General features: G+C 40.4%; 1 protein-coding gene across 3 annotated transcripts in view; it reads right to left on the reverse strand.

Moving 5' to 3' along the window:
- Positions 1-24,024, reverse strand: part of phkb (phosphorylase kinase, beta) — a 100,034-nt gene that overhangs the window by 71,814 nt on the left and 4,196 nt on the right. For all 3 annotated transcript variants that reach the window (XM_085436554.1, XM_085436480.1, XM_085436635.1), the window contains 2 exons: positions 3,250-3,388; positions 297-396 (listed from right to left, as the gene is read on the reverse strand). In XM_085436554.1, coding sequence (XP_085292680.1) covers positions 297-396; positions 3,250-3,388 — 239 coding nt within the window. The remainder of the gene's footprint in view (positions 1-296; positions 397-3,249; positions 3,389-24,024) is intronic.

The following is a 24,024-nucleotide window of genomic DNA, read 5'->3' on the forward strand; positions in this document are numbered from 1 at the left end:
GCCTACTCTACACATTCATCAGTTTTCAGTAGAGGTGGCGTGAAATTTTCCTCCTTCGGAGCAAAAGTCATTGGAAATTAGGAGACTGCTGGTTATTAAGCCCTCAGGACTATATCAACTGGCTCCTTTTGTTATTTGTTGTGATATGAAAGAGGAACCAGATGTGTCCAAGGCTGTAGCACTAAGAGGCTTTGATGAGCAGGAATATACCTTTGATCTGCAACGCAGTGTGTAATTTCGGGGGTGTTTTTATGCAAACATGCAGAAGCTGTACTGAGCCAGGATGAAACACTCACCTTATCGGCCTGTCTCATGTAACAGTAGAGAATTCCTCTCATGCACTTGATGGCAGAATGCTCCAACTCGTGAGTTCGTCCCATGTCATCATCAATGCGTCTGAAGGGCAGGGAACAAAGGCCGAACACATGAAGACAAACTGTCACCTACAGCAACTCCTTTTGTTTTAAAAATGGCAAATATTACTAACTGGAGTCACAGTTGGTCTTTTGGTCAGTATTCTTACTCCTTAAATGTCCGAAAATAACAGCAGAGATCTCACAACTTAATATGAAGGACAAGTTTTCCGAGGAAAAAAAAAGTCCAAGTAGTCAGAAGATCAGACACATTGTAGAACTGTCTAAACTGTTATTTTATTCAAATAAAATATGAGTGAAAGAGAAGCAGAACATCAGAACCAGCTTAATAAATAATAAATAAATAATGCTAAATATTAAGTCTTTAATTCCTTACTACCTTTTGGTCAAGCCATTTTGTTCCCAGGTTTAAGCAAATAACAAATAATAAATAACCTGCTGAACCCTTTTTGGGGTAAGAAAGATAAAAAATAAAAAAATGAATCAGGTTTAGGTTGACATAACCCAGATCAAGCCAAACTTTTGCATTCATAAAGCTAGAAATGTTTGCCTAGCCCATATTTCATCAATAGGATTGTGGATCCATCCTAAATATTATTGTGATACAGAGAACTACCATGTGATTTTGACATGGACAACACAAATCCTGATCTGATGAGGACTGGAAGAGTAGTAATGGTCAATCATTTGTTCCGTTAAAGCTGTCAGTTGGCCAGGACTGCTGTGAAGATCAAACTGCTTAACCCAAGACTAAATACAATGGTTCTCTGGCTGTTTCAGTCACCCATAGCTATGAAATAATGATCATACTGCGATTTTTTTTTGCTCTTTAGACTTTCCCACACGTAGTACTGACTTTGAAGTATATTAGTCATCAGTGCTGATAAACCAACAGAAGCTCTTAACAATTTACACAATTTACATTTAATAGTGAATGCAAATTAACAAAAACATGAATGAATGCACTATAGAAAAATGCATTCAAATTGTGGGGAAACAAATCAGCTTTAAATTAAATCTGTTAGGTATAGAAAAGAAAAGTTTTGAAAGTCCTGAAATGAATACTGGTAGTAAAATGCCACTTTGTTCCTTGGTTGCAGCGACCACAGTGCGAATCAGCTCATTCTTTCTGAGGCTGGCAGATGTCAGATGTGTTTGACAAAGGTCAAGCTAGTAATGACTCTGGCTAACAACAAAGGAAAGCTAAGCCACTGATGTTATACTTGTTTAAAATTTACGAGGTACACAATGCATTAATGACTGCCTTCAAGACATGACCCCGTGCATCAAAACTGACTGCATGGACTTGTTAGTGAGAGGAAATTTTCACTAGAGCTACCCAGTGTCATTAACAAGAAAATGTATATAACAAATAGAAAAGTGAGTAGGCAAAGCTGCAGATAAAAGCTATCATGTTTCCTTAAAATAGAAGTTTGTGGTAACTCCAACTGCCAGTCTTGTCATTGAATCTCACACACACATACTCAAACACACACAGCATCTGGGTGTGAAGTAAGTAATGGCACTATCCAAGCCTGTCAGATGAGAATCATCTTAATTAAATCCCAGTGACAATTCTAATAGGAGGCAGCCATGACTGATGACTGGGATCTGCCTCTGGTCACATCACTGCAGTACACTCTATTTTTACCCCGCTCTTTCCCTCCGTCTTCCCCCTCCATCTAGTTTCCTCTCTGCCTCTCTCGCCATCTTCCACTTCTTCTTCTCTATTGCGAACCCTGACCAGCTTAAATCTCCCCTCTACCACTCCCGCATCTCCACTTTCACTCTTTCTTCTCGTATACCTCCCCTTTCCAATTCTGCCTCCTTCCTCTTTATCTTTTTGCCCCCACCCTTCTTCTGTGCCCTGTTACAAGCTCATTTTGTGGAAGTGCTCTTTCCTTAAGAGGAATTTGGGCATCAACACAGGGGAACATTGATAAAGGGGTTTGGTGGCCCCAGTGAAATTTTGAAATGTTCTTCTAGAAGTAATAACCCCTATGTGGTTAAAAAGCAAAGCCTCCAAATGACAGAGGCAGATTAAAGATGAGGATCAGTAAGCATGAAAACGAAGAGAGCAGGGAAAAAAACCTGTGAAACTAACTGGGGCTTTTTGGTCAGCTTTCATATAATGCCCAACAAACTGAGCTGTCCATCTATTTTAGTATTTCTTTTACACCAGCGTTGCTGTGATGCTGAAAAAAGGCAATACATAGGACTGGTTTTTCAGCTACTCCTGAGTTTATGGGTCAGTGGCATATTCAGAAGCACAACATGCTGCAACCATCTATCACTATATAACAGCAAGAAAGACCTCTGCCCACAAGAAACTGGACTCACTGCAATAACCATCTGTGTTTATGACCTCCGCCTCCACTACTCACCATGAATTTAGATTTCAGTCTGAGATACTCTCACAACAGTAATCGAAAAGTTCTTTAAAAAGTCTAACTGAACATAAACATGAGTTCTAAGTTTTTAACTTGTACAGATCACTAGCTGTTTACCCATATTCTATGATTGCACCAATTACAGACCCTGCAACCTCTAGCTTGTTGGGTTGGGTGTGTGAAAAGACATATTTTCAAATAATTTCAAGGATTGTGTGCACTTGTTAGTACAACTGGGCTTATCTTGGAGCCACACTCACCCACAAACACGTACATGTTGGTAATCTGCCAAACAGCTTTGGTCAAGTTGAGCTTTCTATGAGTTTTGTAACTCAATTTTAGGTAAAAAGCACTATCTTTAGCACACAGCTAAGGTGCCAGCTTCCTAAGTCCACACAAATTTTGGAAAAAGACATATTGCATACTTATAAACAAACATATATTACACAGTTTATTTTGCATGCGTGTGCATTTTGCATACTAACCGATATGCCATTGCCAAGGCCCAGGCACTGGCAGCACAGTACAGAGAGTCCCGGACCTTTGCCTCTTTGCAGGTAGAGCATGTTTTTACTGGGAACAGACCAGTGGTGGGACTCTGGTAGTTCAAAATAGTTGTCTTGACTAAAAAGACACAAAAAAGATAGAGACAGACAGAAGAAGTGGTGGGTTAATAGTTGCAAAACTGGAAATGTCATCTGCTCACAGCTAAGTAGTTGAAAGGCCAGTGAAGAAAGCGCCTGTTTTCTAGGCTGTAAAGTATTCTCCTGCAGCTCTTTGTTACGAATATCAAAAGCATCTCGTTCTAACTGATGAATTAGGTGGTAAATCAAGAATCAACAGAGTAAAATTACCAGTTGGAAAATACAAAAATGAAATTAAAAAAAACAAAAACACCCCCCCCATAAGATTCTGTTTAAAGCGCAATAAACAAATCAGATAAATGTAATAAATAAGTATAAGATGAGAGAGAGAGCACTATGCGCCTCACAGCTTCAATGTCAGGGGCGGGGGAATAGTGGACCTCCCAGCTTCAGCGTCATATAGAGGAGCCCAGAGCAAACCCAGCAGCAAGCCTTAAAAAAAGGCTATAAATTTATATATAAAAAAATCCAAAATAGCTGCAGCAATCTAAGGAGAGTGGGCAACCAGAGTTTTACAACTTAAAGAAATTCTGCACTTGTGAGCAATTGTTGCAGAGAATCACCACGTTACCAATGACTGTGACACTTTTCATATGTTTTACTGTTAATGAATAAGTACTTTTTAAGATTGTAATGCACTTCAATAGATTCTTACAATATTAAAATACAACTGAATAAAAAAAAACTATAATACACAAAAATATTATTCAAATGCCTGATAGATCTGGATAGATGCATTTTCAGCTGGTTTTTTGTTTTGTTTTTTTTAAAAGAAGACACAGAGTCAAGGGTGCAAAGAGAGAGAGGTAAACTGCTCCATAGTTTTGGCACAAATGTTTGAAAGGCAAAATCCCATTTATTTTTTAGATCGGTACGTGGAATCACCAGAAGACCACTATCAGCAGATCGAAGGAAGAAGCATGATGTAGAAGATGATGTAAGTGGGGGCCTCTCCACATCAGGCCATGAAAGTAAGAGTCAAGATTTTAAATTGAGATCTGAAACTAAATGGAAGCTGGCGCAGACTCTTTAACAATGGGGTGATATGTGAGAATTTGTGAGTGTGAGTTAAAAGCCTTGCAGCAGCATTTTGGACAGCTTGAAGGCAATTTAAAGAAGCCTTCAATATTATAATCATGAGGCAATGAAGGCATAAAAAAGCATCTCCAATTTACCTTTAGAGACAACAGTCCTGAGTTTAGCGATATTTCTTAAGAAAGCAATAGAAGGTCAAAGACTTTATGTAAACATGAAAAGTCAAAAATTGATTAAAAATTAACCCAAGATTTGAAGCTGTAGCTTTTACAGTGGATGAGAAAGATCCCAAATGATGTCTAGTCTGGGGCTTAATGCTCTCTGGAGCAAAAATTTAACACTCATCCAACCATTAATTTCCTTAAGAAGTTCCATTAGAATGGATAGTTTATCTAACTATAAGGTTTGGAATAACGGTACAGTTGAATATCATCTGCATACAGATGATAGGAAATGGATTTCAAACTAATTATAATATGGCCTTGTGGCACAATATACCAGTTAAACAACAAGGGACTTAAGATAGAGCCTTGCGGAACGCTGCATGATAATCTAGCTACAGCTGACCAAAAGTTTCTCACTGACATCAAAAGTGTTCTACTCGCAGAAATGAACTGAACAACCCCAAGATGGAGCTAGACATCCCTATCATGTGATTTAAGCGGTGGATTAAGATTTGATTATCAACGGTACTGAAGGCTGAACTAAGGTTAAACAGAACAAGAACTGAGCAATCACCCCTATCTGCAGCCACCAGAAAGTCATTTGTCCATGAAACCATAAAGCTGCACTTTCTTTTTGCCTTATAGTCTGATTTGTCATAGCTTTTCCGTTTTGTGGTAAACTTTTCTTTGGCTGTCACTTCTTCACCCTGACCTGAAGAAGTGACCTGAATATATATCCTGCTGCTTTTATACACACACACACACACACACACACACACAACGGTCAGCGATTCTCTGCCTGATCAACCTCTCACATGTTTAAGCTTGCTGCGGGAGATTTCACTTGTCATGTTTGCATAGTAAGCCAACGATTGATAAAACGATGTCAGAGGAATTGGTGCGCAAATTATCATCACTCACCAATCAGTACTGTCGCTCTCTATACACAGTTTGCGCGATTGCAAAGTGAAAGCAAACAACAAGCGCAAATTCAAACGCGATTTCAACATGTCACATATTGACAGTGGCTCATCGATGCCAATGACATAATTATCCAGCTACATTTCCGAAAGAATGCAAAAGCATTGACATATATTTTTCCTTCCTACAATCCGGTTGTTCAGTGATGACGCAACGAATCCTACTTCCGGGTCTAAAGTAGTCTGCGTTTAATATGGCTTTTGTGTTGTTAACATGTTTAATGTTATGTATTTTCTTCTATTTGATCTCAAAAAGCTCCTAAAACAGTCAGTGATCACTGTTGACCTCCCTCGGCTTTTATTACCACTAATCATTTATTTAAGCTCAGTTTTTAAAACCTTAGGATGTAACTACAGCCCAGCCCATGCAGCAGTATATGAATGACTAACCTCGTATTGTGGATGGATTATCTCAGTTGTTCTCCTGGCTGAAGTTTGGTCCTTTTACAGCATCCTGCCATGCGATTACATTTGTTCCTGACCACCGAGAACACTCACGTTAACTTTTATCGAGTGGAAAAAAAGTTAGCTTGTTTATATTATGCTAACATAGCTGTCTCTCTAGCGGTCACGTAGCACATCATTATATACCAGCTAGCCCAACTTCAGTAACCCTACAAACGTCACTGTTTAGTTTTCTGTCTTCATTTATGCTGGAAGTGATAGCAGAGCTGTATGTTTTAATTTGTTTCCAAAACCCTGCAGTCAGGACATGCTATATTGTATTTAGATAGAAGCTAGCGAGCTAACTCCCTGCTAACTTCTAACTCCGTTAAATGTCATAAATTCCGTTTTCATGGATGCCTGGATGTTAAACTCAATTGTTACACCTGGTAGAGCAGAACGCTGATCATTTTATTAAAGATGAAAGACTTTAGACAGTTTTTCAACTCTCAGTAATGCCAGTGATCGTATGATATGTGGACCTGCAGCAGAGTTTAGGTCCAGACACGGCTAGTGACGTCAGACTGAACAATCGGATAGCCCGACGGGCAGGGCAGAGATAGATTTTGGTAGCCCGACTGGAAAAATCGCTAGCCCCGGGACGTTGGGCTAGTGATATTGCAAGCCCTGTATCTGGATTGAGGAATCACTCATCTTTGGAAAAGAGAGTTTATTACAGAGAAATGGCTCTTTCCCAAATAAAAGCTATACTATACGCTTCTTCTGGGCTATATTCTCAGCAGCATATTGTAGCGGGTCAGGGCTGTTCTGTTTGTACAGTTATGTTTTGTTTATGTTGCCATAGTGACGGGTGACGCCCTCTCGCTGCAACGGTGTGTCCTTCCTGGGTCAGAGGGCGCCCTGTGTGTTGTTGTTGCTGCTGTGCTGAGCAGTTAGCTAGCGGCAGTGTTCTTCTGCAGATGTCAATAAACGGCTGTGCTCCCTGGCTACCTCACGGGAAGCAAGACCAAACGACACCTCCGTCTCCACCTTGTCTGAGCTCGCCACAATATTAAACATATCAGGTCCCCATAAGGAGAATCATGTGCTAACGGCTGTCTAAATGACTCGGGTAAAGTTTGTAGCATGCATGCTTGTTGTTTTTGTCTGCTTCCACTTGTCTTTGCACTAGGATGATGTCAGCATAAATGTGCAGTCATATTCGTTGTGTTCCCACTAGTGCTGTCAGCGTTAATCTCGTTGAAATGACGTTAACGCCACAACACGGCAAATGTCCGTTAACGAGCTACCCCTGATCGCCCGGTGCATGGGGCTAGACGGCCAACACGTTAACGAGCTAACTGCGCTAACACACTAGCTCCCACCCATGTAATTGAGCATTGCGTGGCACATCCAACATACTGTTTTACTTTAGTCCATGACGCGCTTACCTTCAGGGTCATACGTCACATGAAAACCAAAATAATTCCAAACGCCAGATCTGAATGAGGGTGGGGGAGGTTAAATTTTCCATGTTGCAAGGAGAGCTTAACTTCTGTCTTGCTAGCTTGCCCTGCGCTCTTCCTTCTTGATGCTGTCTGTGTTGAGCGCTCAGTGGATCTGCGCTCGACAGTGCAGCCTAGGCGGAGTAGTCGAACGCAGATTCACTGAGCGCTCAACACAGACAGCATCGTCAGAAGGAAAGTTGATAAAATAAATTACAAATTTTGTATTGTTCATACATGTGCATACCGAACGTAAAAAGCACTGTTCAATATCGATACGAGTATCGTTTCGTTGCACTCATGAAGGCACCTGGGCATTTGCAGGACTTTGTGTGGGGTAATGGGGTCGTCGGGACGACTGACCCCTTAGTTGGGGGCTATGTATAGCGGGTCAGGGCTGTTTGGGGTTCTGTTTGTACAGTTATGTTTTGTTTATGTTGCCATAGTGACGGGTGACGCCCTCTCGCTGCCACGGTGTGTCCTTCCGGGGTCAGAGGGCGCCCTGTGTGTTGTTGTTGCTGTACGGTTGCCGCACCGAGCAGTTAGCGATTGATAAGACGTCATTGGATGTGCCATGCAATGCTCAATTACATGGGTGGGAATTAGTGTGTTAGCGCAGTTAGCTCGTTAACGTGTTGGCCATCTAGCCTCATGCACGGGGTGATCAGGGGTAGCTCGTTAACGGACATTTGCCGTGTTGTGGCGTTAACGTCATTTCAACGAGATTAACGCTGACAGCACTAGTGGGAACACAACGAATATGACTGCACATTTACGCCGACATCATCCTGGTTCAAAGACAAGTGGAAGCAGACAAAAACAACAAGCATGTGTAACCGGTTTCTGCTTCATCCCGCTGCAACAGTTCGGCCCAAACAGACTCCTCGACTCTGCGTTGTGTAGTGTTTTTAAAAAGACAAGGAGTCTCTGATCGATCGTTGCCACTTTATTTCCTGAATGGAAACAACAGTGTATTATCAGTGCACAGGCTCGTTTGGCTACGGCAGACTGGCAGCGATTACTGCAGCAATATTACAATTTCTAATATACAATAAATTAACAGCAACAACAAATGATGTACCTGAATGGAAACAACGGTGTATTATCAGTACACAGGCTCGCCATACACCACTCCGCACAGCACACTACGGCAGAACATCTCATTAGCATTCCGCTTTAGTACATAAGACAAAAGTACATAAAACTGGTGTTGGACATGTGTCCACTAAGCACTTATTACACTCGGTGCTCGTCAGCTAATCAAACATGTTTTATGTGTCTGTACTACTTAGCTATATTGTGTGCGGAACAATACAACTCACCTCTCATATGGCTACGGCAGACTGGCAGCGATTACTGCAGCCAGCCTCACCTAACCAGCCACACCGAGAGGGGGGCGCTGTTTCCCCATTACACTGATATTTGCGGCAAGTGGAATAATACCACATAAACACTGTTACACATGCATGCTACAAACTTTACCCGAGTCATTTAGACAGCCGTTAGCACATGATTCTCCTTATGGGGACCTGATATGTTTAATATTGTGGCGAGCTCAGACAAGGTGGAGACGGAGGTGTCGTTTGGTCTTGCTTCCCGTGAGGTAGCCAGGGAGCACAGCCGTTTATTGACATCTGCAGAAGAACACTGCCGCTAGCTAACTGCTCAGCACAGCAGCAACAACAACACACAGGGCGCCCTCTGACCCAGGAAGGACACACCGTTGCAGCGAGAGGGCGTCACCCGTCACTATGGCAACATAAACAAAACATAACTGTACAAACAGAACAGCCCTGACCCGCTACAATATGCTGCTGAGAATATAGCCCAGAAGAAGCGTATAGTATAGCTTTTATTTGGGAAAGAGCCATTTCTCTGTAATAAACTCTCTTTTCCAAAGATGAGTGATTCCTCAATCCAGATACAGGGCTTGCAATATCACTAGCCCGACGTCCCGGGGCTAGCGATTTTTCCAGTCGGGCTACCAAAATCTATCTCTGCCCTGCCCGTCGGGCTATCCGATTGTTCAGTCTGACGTCACTAGCCGTGTCTGGACCTAAACTCTGCTGCAGGTCCACATATCAAACGATCACTATGGCATTACTGAGAGTTGAAAAACTGTCTAGGCTTTCATCTTTAATAAAATGATCAGAGTTCTCCTCTACCAGGTGTAACAATTGAGTTTAACATCCAGGCATCCATGAAAACGGAATTTATGACATTTAACGGAGTTAGAAGTTAGCAGGGAGTTAGCTCGCTAGCTTCTATCTAAATACAATATAGCATGTCCTGACTGCAGGGTTTTGGAAACAAATTAAAACATACAGCTCTGCTATCACTTCCAGCATAAATGAAGACAGAAAACTAAACAGTGACGTTTGTAGGGTTACTGAAGTTGGGCTAGCTGGTATATAATGATGTGCTACGTGACCGCTAGAGAGACAGCTATGTTAGCATAATATAAACAAGCTAACTTTTTTTCCACTCGATAAAAGTTAACGTGAGTGTTCTCGGTGGTCAGGAACAAATGTAATCGCATGGCAGGATGCTGTAAAAGGACCAAACTTCAGCCAGGAGAACAACTGAGATAATCCATCCACAATACGAGGTTAGTCATTCATATACTGCTGCATGGGCTGGGCTGTAGTTACATCCTAAGGTTTTAAAAACTGAGCTTAAATAAATGATTAGTGGTAATAAAAGCCGAGGGAGGTCAACAGTGATCACTGACTGTTTTAGGAGCTTTTTGAGATCAAATAGAAGAAAATACATAACATTAAACATGTTAACAACACAAAAGCCATATTAAACGCAGACTACTTTAGACCCGGAAGTAGGATTCGTTGCGTCATCACTGAACAACCGGATTGTAGGAAGGAAAAATATATGTCAATGCTTTTGCATTCTTTCGGAAATGTAGCTGGATAATTATGTCATTGGCATCGATGAGCCACTGTCAATATGTGACATGTTGAAATCGCGTTTGAATTTGCGCTTGTTGTTTGCTTTCACTTTGCAATCGCGCAAACTGTGTATAGAGAGCGACAGTACTGATTGGTGAGTGATGATAATTTGCGCACCAATTCCTCTGACATCGTTTTATCAATCGTTGGCTTACTATGCAAACATGACAAGTGAAATCTCCCGCAGCAAGCTTAAACATGTGAGAGGTTGATCAGGCAGAGAATCGCTGACCGTTATGTGTGTGTGTGTGTGTGTGTGTGTGTGTGTGTGTGTGTGTGTGTGTGTGTGTGTGTGTGTGTGTGTGTGTAAAAGCAGCAGGATATATATTTTAGTTCTGCTGAGCCAAATAAGACAGGTCAGGGTGAAGAAGTGACCGCCAAAGAAAAGTTTACCACAAAACGGAAAAGTTATGACAAATCAGACTATAAGGCAAAAAGAAAGTGCAGCTTTATGGTTTCATGGACAAAAGAATTTCTGTGGCTGCAAGACAAGCTATATAACCGGGGCTGCACATAAGTGGTCCGCAGGTGCGCATTCGCTGTCAAAATAAAATAAAAAAAACGCACACAAGATGTGAAGTTGCAACGCGTGTTTGCATACATAAGATTTTCTGGAGGAGGACAGACATTTGTTTAGAACTCTTAAAGATGTCGAAGAAGCAAGCTCCTTTAAGCAATTATTTTGGTGTTCCTCCACCTCCAAACAAATGTCAGAAGGAGTCCGAACCACAAAAGAAGCACTTATTCTCGGAAAAGTGGTTGCAGGAGGTGAGCTGGCTTCAAACAAATGATGAACGCACAGAGGTGTGGTGCGGAATGTGCCGTGAAAATCCCACTCTAGCGGACAAAAACAGTGCTTTTTATATGGACGCAAATGCGCGTTGCAACTTCTTATCTGGTGCGCGTCTTTTATTTTGACAGCGAATGCGCACATGCGGACCACTTATGTGCACCCGTGTAAATAAATAACATAATGTTCTTCCGGGTGTGTTGTTGGTTTTTCTCTCGATTTCTGAGTCGACAAGCGCCTTTGTTACTGGGACCAGTCATTTTAAGAAAGGCCCCCATTAGAACCCATGAGAAATGCAAGAAATGCATTATTGCTCAGTCTGCAATATCTTTCACAGAACAAACACCAATTGCAAATAACATACTAAAAATAAACCTGAAAAAATCTGTTTAGAACAGCGTACTATGTTGTAAGGAGTGAACTACCACTGGCAAAATTTAGCAGTCTTTGCAAACTTCAAAAAGCAAATGGCCTAGATCTTGGTTCCACTTGTCTCTTACCCGTGACTTCAGTGGAAATTTCAAATTCAGGATCTGACACAGATGGATTCATGTCCTACACAGTTCTTACAAGTTCATAGAAATTTCTGTTCAATTAGAACCAAGTATTTGAGTTGATGATTGTAATTTTTATACAATGTTGTAATTTGTTTTTCAACAATTTTTTGATTAATGTTTTGTTTCCTTTACAATATTATACTTTAATGTATAATATTGTAAAGGAAACAAAACATCAATCAAAAAATTGCTCTCTTTTTTATTTGGGCTACTTAAATTTATTTTGGGCTACCAAAAACTGAAGAGTCCCTGCCCGAAGGGCTACCAGGGATTTTGAAATTTTGAGAGCCCAGAGATATATTTATTTTTTAAATTACTTTTGTTTCAGCAACATTAAATTTAAAAACTGTACTTTTGAGTTAAAATATATATTTATAAGTTTAATAAATGATAAATTAAAAAGGTATGAACATTTTTTTTGTATCGAAAAAATATTGAACCGTGACACCAAAGTATCGAACCGAACCGTGAATTTTGTGTATCGTTGCACCCCTAATATATATATATAAAAAACTAAAAACAGACAGCATGAACAACATGAAATGTACCAGATATGATAAATATTGGTAACAAACAGTTCAGTTATTCATTTGACCCACATGCATACATAACTTTAGCTTGTGTATTTTAACTAATGCATTCGGTAACACAGTGACACCCTCCTCGCCATTTCGTTCTATATCGCTATGTAAACTGGGAGCCAGAGTCAGACACAAGCTATCCAGTAATGCACTGTCAGCACATACTTTCTCTGCTTTAGGGTTCACAAGCTAGTCCTCATTTGTGACATGTGAAATATATTTAACTAGCTCTAGAGCAAGGTTACACCTCTCTTGTGCTGTAATGGTTGACCTGTAAAATTCCTCAGGGTGTGCAGCTGTGTCACTGCCTCATCCATTTCTCTGGATCTGTTTGTATGCAAATTCAGGCATAAATTCACTCGGGTAACATTAGATTATGTTAAATTCCATTTAGAAGAAGATTGGGCAAAGATATTTGACATGCATTTTTTTTCTTCTTTGATCAAAGATGACAAAAACTGATCTAATAAACTTACTTGGCACACTCCTCTTTTAGTTTTAGGCAGAGTGACAACAGATGGCTTCTTGGCAACAGTTTAGAAAAAGCAACCGGTCCTGGAGGAATATGACTTTGACTAAAGATGTTTGTTTTTTTTCCTTTTCATTCAAACAAAAAAAAAAAAAAAGGCATCTTGCTGCATAAGGTGACAAGAGCCAGTTTATGTTAATGTTTTATAGGGCACATTGCTTGAGAGTGTCAGCTTGCTCATGTTTAAATACTTTACAGACTTAACCATGTTTTCTATGAGGGTAAGGAAACTTGGTCATCATTTTAATTTAGGTTTTCTTTAGCACAGTAAAATTCTACACTGCTTGAGTGAGCTGGGGAAAAAAGTGGGTGAGAGTGAGTGAGTGAATGGTCTGTATGTGGGTGTGTGTGTGCGTGGCTGGGCTTGGGTCTGGGGCTTGTTGAGCCTTGACCCTGTGGAACATGGTCACCACTCCCTGCTCCTACCCCTCCCTGGGATGTGGTTGCTTGTTTATGTGACTGGATGTTCTGGTGTGTTCATTGGCCACTTTGGCTCAGGGTAGCTTGGACCTCCTCCTTGTCAGGGGGCCTCTGCTAGGTGCCCCCTAGCCCTGTGACCTTGTTCTCGACTTGTACCATGGTGGCTGGCCTCTAGCGGGGTTGACTGCCCGTCGCCTCTGGTCCTCTCACCCTTGTTCCATAACCTCAGACTACAATCTGACATGTTCTCATATATTGCTAAAGCAATTATAAACTATATAATTTCATGAATTAAGTATTTTTAACCTCTTTTGCAGCCACATTAGAATCAAGATGCTATGAAAAAGGAAACACTACTCCAGGAAATAATTAATTGCACATTTTTGGCTCAACAAACAAACAAACAAAAAGTAACCCAACTTATTGATTTTTGAAAGTAATTTAAGAAAAGCAAGCATTGCTTTATCAATATTAGACTTGGAAATAAAAAAACAAAACAAAAAAATGCCTATAGATGTATGCCTTTGCAACCACAGAAGTCCCAATTTCTGTCCTTAAAAGTTGTAGTGTGTACTGTGTCCAGAAAAGTGTTTGTAAACAATACTACATACGAATACATACTACATATAAATCCCATCACACAGGTTATCTGGGTATGACATATTAAATTCACATGTGAATTTATTCTTCCTGAAACACTTGAATTGTTTTTTTTAAATGCAAAATGCACCATCAGCCTTGAAACGCCACAAGCTCTTCTAGTTTTGACTGTAGGAATCGAAAATGTGATCCCGACTGCGTGTCTAAATCAGCAAAGCCGATTCTTTTTAAATACGACACATCACTCTTTGTACTTTTTTAATTCATTCACCTGCTCTGCTGTAACTGCACCAGTGTGAAGTCTTTATCGTGTACATAAATTCTTACAAAAAGCAGATTAGAAAGCCACTTATGGTATGCACAGCAAAGACACCAGTAAGATGTAAGATTTATCTAATCCCCCATCTCCCATTACAGAAACCAGGATTCTTGTTTACAGCATGTCGATCTCCTCTAGCGCTATCATGAGATTCACATTTCATATTTCACTCAGATCCCAAAAATTGGTACAGACATTCATGACCCCCTTTGGGTGAATTTTAATAACTTTAATCATCCTCTGACATTTAATTTGTGTAATCAGATCCAAGGTTTTACTTTTCCATTGATTTATGACCAAACACCTGTATAACTATTAAGACTGAGTACCGCTGTCACTGCAAGCACGCCAGCACACATTTACCATTTAGCTCAAAAACACCACTGTGCCTAAGTACAGCCTAACAAAGCTGTTGGCAGTACTGTGGACTTTCAGTCTTGTTAATAATTTAGATGTTTACTCTGCTTGCCCCCTTCTTTTCTTTTAATTATATAGAGTCTTTTAAAATTGCAAAAACAGAATTAAATGTCTAACACTTGGTTCCTGATTTACAATTGAAACTTTTTTCATTTTTCCAGTTAGAAAATGTCTGCAACTAATTTTCACAGGATTTTTAGATATATGGGATAAAAACCAGGCTTCCCAAATGATTGCCATAAAGGCTATACATGTTATGATATAACCCAGACAACTAAAAGCATGTTTGCAACAGAATTGAATCCAGCAGTAGGCATTTTCTAAACATATTAATAAGCAACACTTACTGTGATGTTGGTGTAAGAGAAACAAAAATCCCTTGAATTCCGACTCCACAGTGCCAGGATGAGCTAGTATAAAGAGAGAGTGCCCCCATCTATTAATTGCTTTGGTGTCACCAGAGTGGGATGTACTACAGCAGGTAATGACCAAGGTCATTTCATAAGGAAAAAAGGGACATTTTTCAGCTGGAGTCCTGACTGTGAAAGTCTGTCTGCACTACATGGATGAGCAAAGATAAACTAGGATGGTTCAAGTTCATCAAGGTTCATGCTCAGCATTAGTTATTGAGGACTGAACAACGGTTCAAAGATCTTAATACAAAAACAGATCGTAGCTCTCCAATAATATATGCTGAAATATTGCATAGTCAAACAGAAGGGCTCCGGGAGAGTAATTTATGTCTCTCACACACACGCACATGCCCACACACCTCTCCTGCAGAGGTCCCCTCGCTGATGACTAATCTGTCTGGAGGGATCACTTCATTTTTCATCAGAACATTATGCCGACGCAAATGAAGGGGACATCCATTCTGCACTGTCGTTTGTTTCAGAGCAAAAGAGAGACGGACAGGAAGGAGAGTGATATCGAGAGAGACGGAAGGAGACACAGATGAAGGAAAACCAGATCAAGAAGAGATGTGTCTGTGTGAAGGAGAAAAAAATATATGTGTGTATGAATAAAAAGTGAAGGCTACTGAAAGCGGGACGAGAGGGTGGGAATGTCATCTGTGTGTGTGCATGCATATGTGTTCAGTCAACTGAAAATGGAAGTCACATTGGCAGTCAGATAAAGAGGCTGATGGGGTGAATTAGCATTAAACAGAAGGACATTCAGAGGATGCCGTCTTTTGCCAAGGCCAATACTGTAGGTAACAATTTTTTAAAAAGTGAAACGGGTGTACTAAATTCATAGGGCTACTTCTTTGCTTGCGCTCCACCCTTCCATCAGGTTTGATGATATTCAGCCAAGCGTTTTAGCGCAACCTTGCAGACAGTAAACCAAACAGACAACACTGGGTTTCGTTCACCTGCCCACAGTCTGCATATTAGAAAATACACAAAGTCCCTGGCGCAGAAAAGAAGAGAGAAGCCAATGTCAAGGTGCTGTAATCCAATATATTTTCTAATGGCCAGCAAAGGGCAAAACCTTTAATTGCAAGAACATGTGCAGTTGTAGTAAAAAAAGTCTCTGATAAACAGAGACACTACTGCTCATTTCACTATAACATGATGGGGGTTTTTGTGAGTTGTGGACCTATTAAGAGTAAAACAGGCAAAAAGAAACACACATGCTTCAGGGCAACAGGCAAAAAGCTCAAGTCTAGCTTAAAAAAACAGGACTTCATGGGTGATGGACAAAGCAACTTTGTGCATCACCTTTCCTTTCCCTCCTTTTTGACCTTTTAAACAATGGATAGAAACAATGTTTTATAATACATCTGTTAAAGAATCGACTTCAACTGCATCAAACAATCATAAAGTCAAGCAGGATAAAACGAGTGGAGATGCTTTGCTATTGCTCAATTTGAAACTGGTAAGGTCTCGAGTTTCCTCTGCTGTGAAACGGTGCAGTGGAAGTCCTCAATAGATGTAGAACATAAACAATGGAAGCCCCAAACGCAATTTCATTGTTCTTGACAATGACAATAAATAAATAAATACTAAATACCAAGAGAGAGCTTAACATTGTTCAGTCTCAAGCTGCAAGTTTCTCTGGATGCAAATCAACTGTTGTTAGGAGTTTTCTGCCTAGCCATCCATCAAGCTAATGTCCCACTAAATCAGCAGCTAATGTCTCAGACGCACACAGTCTGCTCTTTTACAATGGGCCATTTCACTGCACCGACAGTGTGGAGAAAATGAGAGAAGATGATGAGAAAGGAAAAAAAAAACAGCAATAGATTGAAAAGCAAAAAAAAAAAGAGCAAAAAGATGGAAGAAGTCAGATGGTATCCGAATAGTTCCACAGCAGATGCTACAAGAGAAAATACACAAACGTTGATATTCATCATTCATACCAGTCTTAACAATAACTTCTCTACTCCTGCTGACGCTGAGATAATGGTTGCTGCAATTCCACATCTGTGACACGAGCTGTTGGATGAAAAACAAATGCACACACAAAGCCACAAAAGGACCTGCTTGCATCTCAATGCTAACAGAGTAACCACAGTTAACAGCACTTCTATAATGTACAATACCTTTTATAAAATATGTAGTAAATATACAGTTGTAAGAAAGGATTGTATAAACTCTTGGAATGTTCTATAGTTCTACATTACATTCAGTACAGAAATACAAGAAACAATTATGAACTAAATTGTGTTTTAGGTTACATTTATGTAGAAGTTTAGAAAAAGGCTTCACATTCTTTTCCTATAAATTTTATTGAAGCGTGAGATGGGAAAGGTAGACTGATATCAATGATACTTGTAGGATGATAAATTCATGAGGTGACCTAACCATAAATTCAAGAGGCATGAGGGAAGAGCTCCATTGGATCCCCAAATAAAGAATTACAGCATGTAACACAAACCCTGTACGGATCAACCAATGAGATATGTGTTAATTTGTCATAAATAGTGAACAATGAAATACTGAATATGGGATGCTGATCATTTTTAACGCAGATTTTGTTAAATCCTGAAAGCCTTTTTCTTGCCAAGAGAATGAAAGAAATAAGGCAGATGACAAAGACAGATAACATAATTGGAAAAGCAAGATATAAGAGAGCAAGACAATCTAAATTTGTAGTCAAAGTGAAGATAAAAGACTGCAATAATTGAAAAAAAAGAGGCGTATTCTTATTCTCTCTTCTGTAATCAGTATGAGGCAGAAGGCAGAGCGATAGTAGCCATACCTTCTGCTTCCTGTTTTATCAGGGAACTGGCTGAATCAGTGAAGTGTGTGCTCAATGCCACATAAACAAGAAACCATAGAGCGGTTCCAAATTTAAAAAAAAAAAAAAAGTGGAGGGAGAGAGGAGATTGAGTGATGAACCATGAGAGATGGAGGTAAACCTTCCCTGGTATTCTTTTCTTGATAACGCGAAAACAAGCCCCCAATCACAGCAGCGTAAGCTTAATACTGCTGCCTTTGACTGAGCTAGGGGTGGCAACAAAACAACAAACAAACAAAGAGAAGGAAGGAAAAATGTAACTGGTTTGTTTGTCATTGTCACCCCAGCCTCACCCCTCTCCACCCCTTTTCCTCCCTAAAACTGAAAGAAAGCAGGTATATTGGCAAGCGGGTCTGGGTACAGGCGATAACAATGTTGGCTTTGTTCCCTGCTAGAATTGGACAAGCGCTTCCAATCGGCCCCCAACACAACAATTAAACAAGCTCAATGTTCAGCGCTGCGTTTTCGACATACCGCTATCTGGCAGGGGCTTTTTTCTGTAAATCTATGGGGTCTCAAAAGAAGCTGATGCTGGAGGCACTACTGCCTTAGCTGATAGCAGCAAATCGGTTCCAACTGAGAGCTACACCTGTTGCACACTAAGCACCGTTTATTGTCTTCAGTCATTTTCCAAACACACATAAACATGCCGCCTAATGAAAAGCCACCAAGGGCACATTAATGCGCACGCAAACTGCCACAGGAGCACACACATGCACACAGAAGCTGCCCCGTCTTCATCAGGGCTGACCAATGGGCTGTGTCATATCTGCCACGAGTTTGTTCATGTGAGAAAATGGTGCACCCAGCCTTTAACAGATGCTTTCACACAAGACATATTAACAATCAGCACCTGGTTCAGGGGCAGTTACCTTTCCTTTTCCTTGTTTTTCAACTGTGGAATGAAACAACGAGACAAATAAAAATGCATTAGCTTACTTCAAAAGCTGCAGTTTCTAAAGCCTTAAATAAATCCGACGCCTGAGCTAAATCCTCACCCAAAGCTGTGATTTGCCTCAGTAAATGTTCGCATTTTTTACGGCTATTCTTCTTTGCCCTTTAACTTTGGTATTATTTAACATTTACAATGTGATCATCTAAATGTAAATGACACATATGTCATTTTACTGTGTGTTTAAAATACTATAAAACACAGAAATGTTTGTTGTGCTACCTTTGAGTTAAGTACCTGTAGTAAACACCAACCTGTTGCCAACATCTGATCCACTTCCACATGCTTCGTAGCGCTGAGCTTGTCTGTGAGTGACTTGACTTAATTTAGATTCATTTAACAACTTGTTTGTAGTTGTCAGCTGTGCAACTGTTTAATATCAAGAAATCGGTTGCAACCAGTCCAGTCAATGCAAGCTGGAGTAAACAAGAGGCAGCAGAGGAAACTAATGAAGTCAAGGTTGTGTAGCTGCAAACAATGCACAAAAGGTTTGGGGAGATTTGTAGGCGAGGCTGGAACTACAGAGAAAAAGAATGAACGCTTGTTATACCTTTCAATCATGCATTATAACAAGGTGTGAAAATTGCCTCTTTGTTTTGCTGCACTGTGATGCTTGGGTCCATGGGGAGAAGCTGAGCTCTTCTTTAATTTAGAGCTGTGTATGATCGCAGTTATTGATGCAAACAGCATGAATCCATGAGACAAGCTATTCAAAATCATAAACAATGACTCAAGGCTAGGAGGAAAGGCAGGAGTTTGCAGCTTTTTAATAATTAGCATGTATTACCTTTGACCTGACTTGACATCACAAGTGTGGTTTGAAATTCACTGGGCTGAACTCAGACCCATCAGAGATGTCATACAGTCTGCAAGTGCAAGTGCACTTTACTCAAAAAAAGGTCCTAATGGACAAAGAAAATTATTTTAAGTGATATTAAGCAAAACTGGCAGCAGTGCTCAAGAACAACTTGAGAAACAGTGCAAAGTCTCTAGATCCCAGTGTGAATATCTGAGGGATGCACTTGTACAAGCCCAGTTGCCAGAGACTCCATGCCTATAAGCTACAGGCCCCAAAGAATCCACTGCTAATGTCCTGGTGCCAGACACGACAGCTTGCCCTGATGAGTCAAGAGCGGTTTTGGCAGCCCAAGGCATGCCTACACAATATAAGGCAGGTGGGTTTAATATGCAGACTGATCAGTGTATATATTTCATTAAAGTGTAATACTGTCTTCTGGCATTTGCAGATGTGCTCCTTATTTTTAGGAGAGGCTTCCACTAGAAAAATCCTGCAGGAGATCCTGTAGCCTAGTTTTCACTTTTTGCAATTCCAGGTGAAAAAAAGAAAAGAAAAGAAAGAAATGCTAATGTAGGTCACCCTGTTTTTAGATCTTTGTTCACGGTCACTGCCAGGAGAAGGCCACAATTTTTGTATATTCTGTAATCCCTTAAATGTCATGAGCAGAGGAGCACCGACATCATTTACACAACATCAGTATTTCTACTTCTACCCAGGAAATCTGCGCACAGCCAGTCGAAGTTGCCTGGTTGCACTCTGCAAAACAAACCAACAGAATAAAAATATGAAAAACACCAACTGCACTGACATTCCTTCTGAGATGACGTGTCCATTTAGCTGCTGTACATTAGGTTTTTGTTATTTTCAAAAGAGCAACGGAGAAAAGTCCACCATGTTTCAACAGTGGCAGCATCAGCACTGATCCTTAGGGACAGCATCCTGAGCTGCATTACCAGAATCCAATAGCCTTACACAGCCAGAGGCAACACACGATGCTGCCTCCTGCACCCACCTCTTTCTGCTCAGATGAAGCAGTGTGTTTGGCTCTCTGGCTCTACTTGTATTGATTTTACTGTAAAATAAAAAGAAAGGCGAATCCAGTTTATCATCAGAAGGCAAAACAAACATAAAGAGACAGTTTTCTGTTGTTTCATATTTCGCTTAGATTACTACAATACGTGTTGACCAGCTAATAACGGCAAATTGCCACCTTATTACCCATTTTGTTTAACTGTCCTCACATTCTCATTAAGGCCGCCAAACACAGAACAGTCTCACGGCAGACATTCTGACAGTCTACGAGATTAATAACAGATGCATTCAGTCTAAGTGTTGCAGTGCCTGAACTCTGCAATAGTGTACAATGGCTCAGAAGTAATATTCACAGGCACATCTAAGTAGAGCAGAACCAACATTAATGCTATTAGTTACACCTCAGCAATTTATTAAATAAGCCAAAAGCTGTGTCAGGAAAAAGGTTATCGCTAGACACACCGATATCCATTTGTGAGGAGCACAGCAGCTTTACAGTCCCACATTTGACTGCAATTTGCTGTTTAGCCTTCTGCCAGCTTATTGTCCCTGTCACACAAACATTTATGAAACCAATAAATGAAAGCAATAAAAAGTCTAATCTTAACTTTTATAGAACAGCGGGCTAGAATACATACAAACGGGTGATCTGAATGAATTCTGAAATTGAGGATGCTAAAGCTGTGTGGCATTGTGGGGAGGTGCCTGTGTGGACTGGGAGGTAAGGCTGGCAGCCACAGTGCTGCACTAACAGCTGCAGGTAATTCTGTAATCAGCACTAATGCGTATTTATCTCTCCTGCAGTGAGGCTGGTGCCTCCTTATTGATTACACATTCTAGAATTATCACCTGGACCAAGCCACACAGGCTATCCATAACCAAATTTGTGTGTCTGTAGCTCACAGTTAGTTTCAAACTAATGAGACAAGCTTCTGCTAATGTAGGCATGATTTTGCGTATATGTTCAATATGTTGGGATTTTATCTATTAACATCTTCGACTTCCTAAGATGTTAACAGCTTTCGCCAATAAGTTTAGCACATACATATGCTAGGCATGATTTCCTTTCCCAACCACCACTCACCCCCCCCCTCACCCGCTGGCTACCGTTTAATGTTCCAGGTCTGAGTACATTTCAGTTATTCTCTTTTTCTGTGTAAATTTTACCCCATTACTCTGTCTTTTCTTTATTCTGAACTTAAAGGCCTTTCAATCCTCTCGCCCGCTCGCTCTCTCATGCACACGCATCCTTTTGAAGACAAACGCTCTCGCAGACCACAATGAGGTTCATGATTTTATGTATTTTGTGGCTGTTTTTTTTTTTTTTTGAAAGCACAGAGACACTGCCCTCTCACACGCCTTATAGATTGTGAAGCTCGGCTGAAAATTATTCACCAGAGGCAGTTGTCTGCAAGGAAGGGTTGGAGTTCTGTGCTTTTCTTTTTCAATCATACCAGATCAGTACCAGGGCATGGTACACTGCAATCACACAGGTCAAAAGAACTTGACATCAGCGGTGAAATGTGCTCATGTATCAGTATCTGTACTGCCCAAACCCTAAAAGGCTCTGAAGCAGTAATACACACTGGAAAGTCATTTAATTGTCCTTACTCAGATAATACCAACCGAGTGATGAGTATCTAACATTTATAAAATGTACTCTGCAGCTTCAGGTATTAGTTACCAGGATTTGTTTATTAGCTTTTGGATTATTTTGATTTTAATATGACTATTATATTCTAAGAGGCTATAGTATATAGCAGCGGTCCCCAACCTTTTTTGGGCCACGGACCGGTTTATGTCCAACAATATTTTCACAGACTGGCCTTTAAGGGGTCGCAGATAAAAACAACAAAATAAAATCAGTACCGGTACCTAAAAACAGAAGATTTATTCATAACACACAGGGAAAGACCCAGGGAAACCGAGTTAACCATAAAAAGCAATGAAAACCCTGAAAACCATAAATTTCACACCCAAGCCTCACCTCTCGCAGCCCAGTACCAAAAGACTCATGGGCTGGTACCGGTCCGTGGCCCGGGGGTTGGGGAACGCTGGTATATAGTATTGTCACAGAGTATGTAAAGAACACTGCACTATAGGCTTTTTTCTTAATGAGTACTTTTACTTCTGGTGCTATAATTGCATTTTGGTGCCAGTACTTCTTCTTAGCTCTGTCCAATATTGAGATTTGCTAAAGTGGGATCGTTACTTGTTGCACATTATTTCAAACCGCTCTTGCTGCTTTTACTTAAGTAACAGATCCAAACACTGTTCTCACCACTGCAGCTCAATGCATGCTGCGGTAAATGCTCCTGCATCTTTAACATTGGTGAACTCCCATGTCTGGCCTTTATCCTGCCAGCTGAGTCTCTCTCCAAACAATAATGTATGTCTGCAAGATGTAATCACTATACCCAAGGCTGCAATTTAAGAATATTGGCAATGACAAAACAAATGCAGCCTTTACTATCATATCTGATATCATATCTCACAGTACAATAATATTGAATGGGTTGCATTGTTGTATTTTGTCATGTTTCTCAGGTCTTTGTCTGAATTTCTACGAACATTATTGCTAAGGATTGTCTTATTGCATTGGAGTCACACTGGGTTAAATATGTACACTTGGGTTTTAAGGGGTATTTATTATTTTCTTCTTTTTTTGGGGTTGTATGGACGCCCCAAACGCAATTTCATTGTTCTTGACAATGACAATAAATAAATAAATACTAAATACTGCCGTATACAATAGCTCAGCAGTGTTGCCAGTGGGCCACAGGTTTATGGAGAGGAAAGGATATCCAGTTATAGAACACTGTAGGTTTTTCCAGTCCAACATCACAGTAAAACCAGCATTTAAACTGAATAAACCTTAAAATAAAACTCAGACGAATATATGACACCTTGTAAATTAGGAAAATATAGTTTGAAACAGGTACACAAGACAGAGATGAGGACACATTTTGGATAATATATAAAAAGAATGCCTAGGCTATAAAACCTTTCTTTCCAGGTATTTTGGAACTTTCTACATCATCTTCTGTGACATTTAACAGGGGAGCTACACACTGAAAGCACTGTTGTTGGTTGGAGACTGTTAAAGCTGAGGTTAGAGAGATTATGTTTAAATTCCATCATGATCATGCCTTAACACATGCAACCTGATGCTCTGTTGAGATTACAGAAACAGTGAAAGGCATTATCTAAGACAGTGGTCCCCAAACTTTTTTTTTTTTTTGCTGGGCCCTCTTTGTTTTACAAGAAAAATGTTTGCGCCCCCCCATCACCTAACCCCCCACCCCCTCGCACAAACACATCCTCCAACCACACACACCCATATTGT

The sequence above is a fragment of the Copadichromis virginalis genome, linkage group LG1, assembly GCF_057382275.1.
Source record: "Copadichromis virginalis isolate Kocher_CV1m ecotype Utaka linkage group LG1, C_Virginalis_male_GT1.1, whole genome shotgun sequence".
NCBI lineage: Eukaryota > Metazoa > Chordata > Actinopteri > Cichliformes > Cichlidae > Copadichromis > Copadichromis virginalis.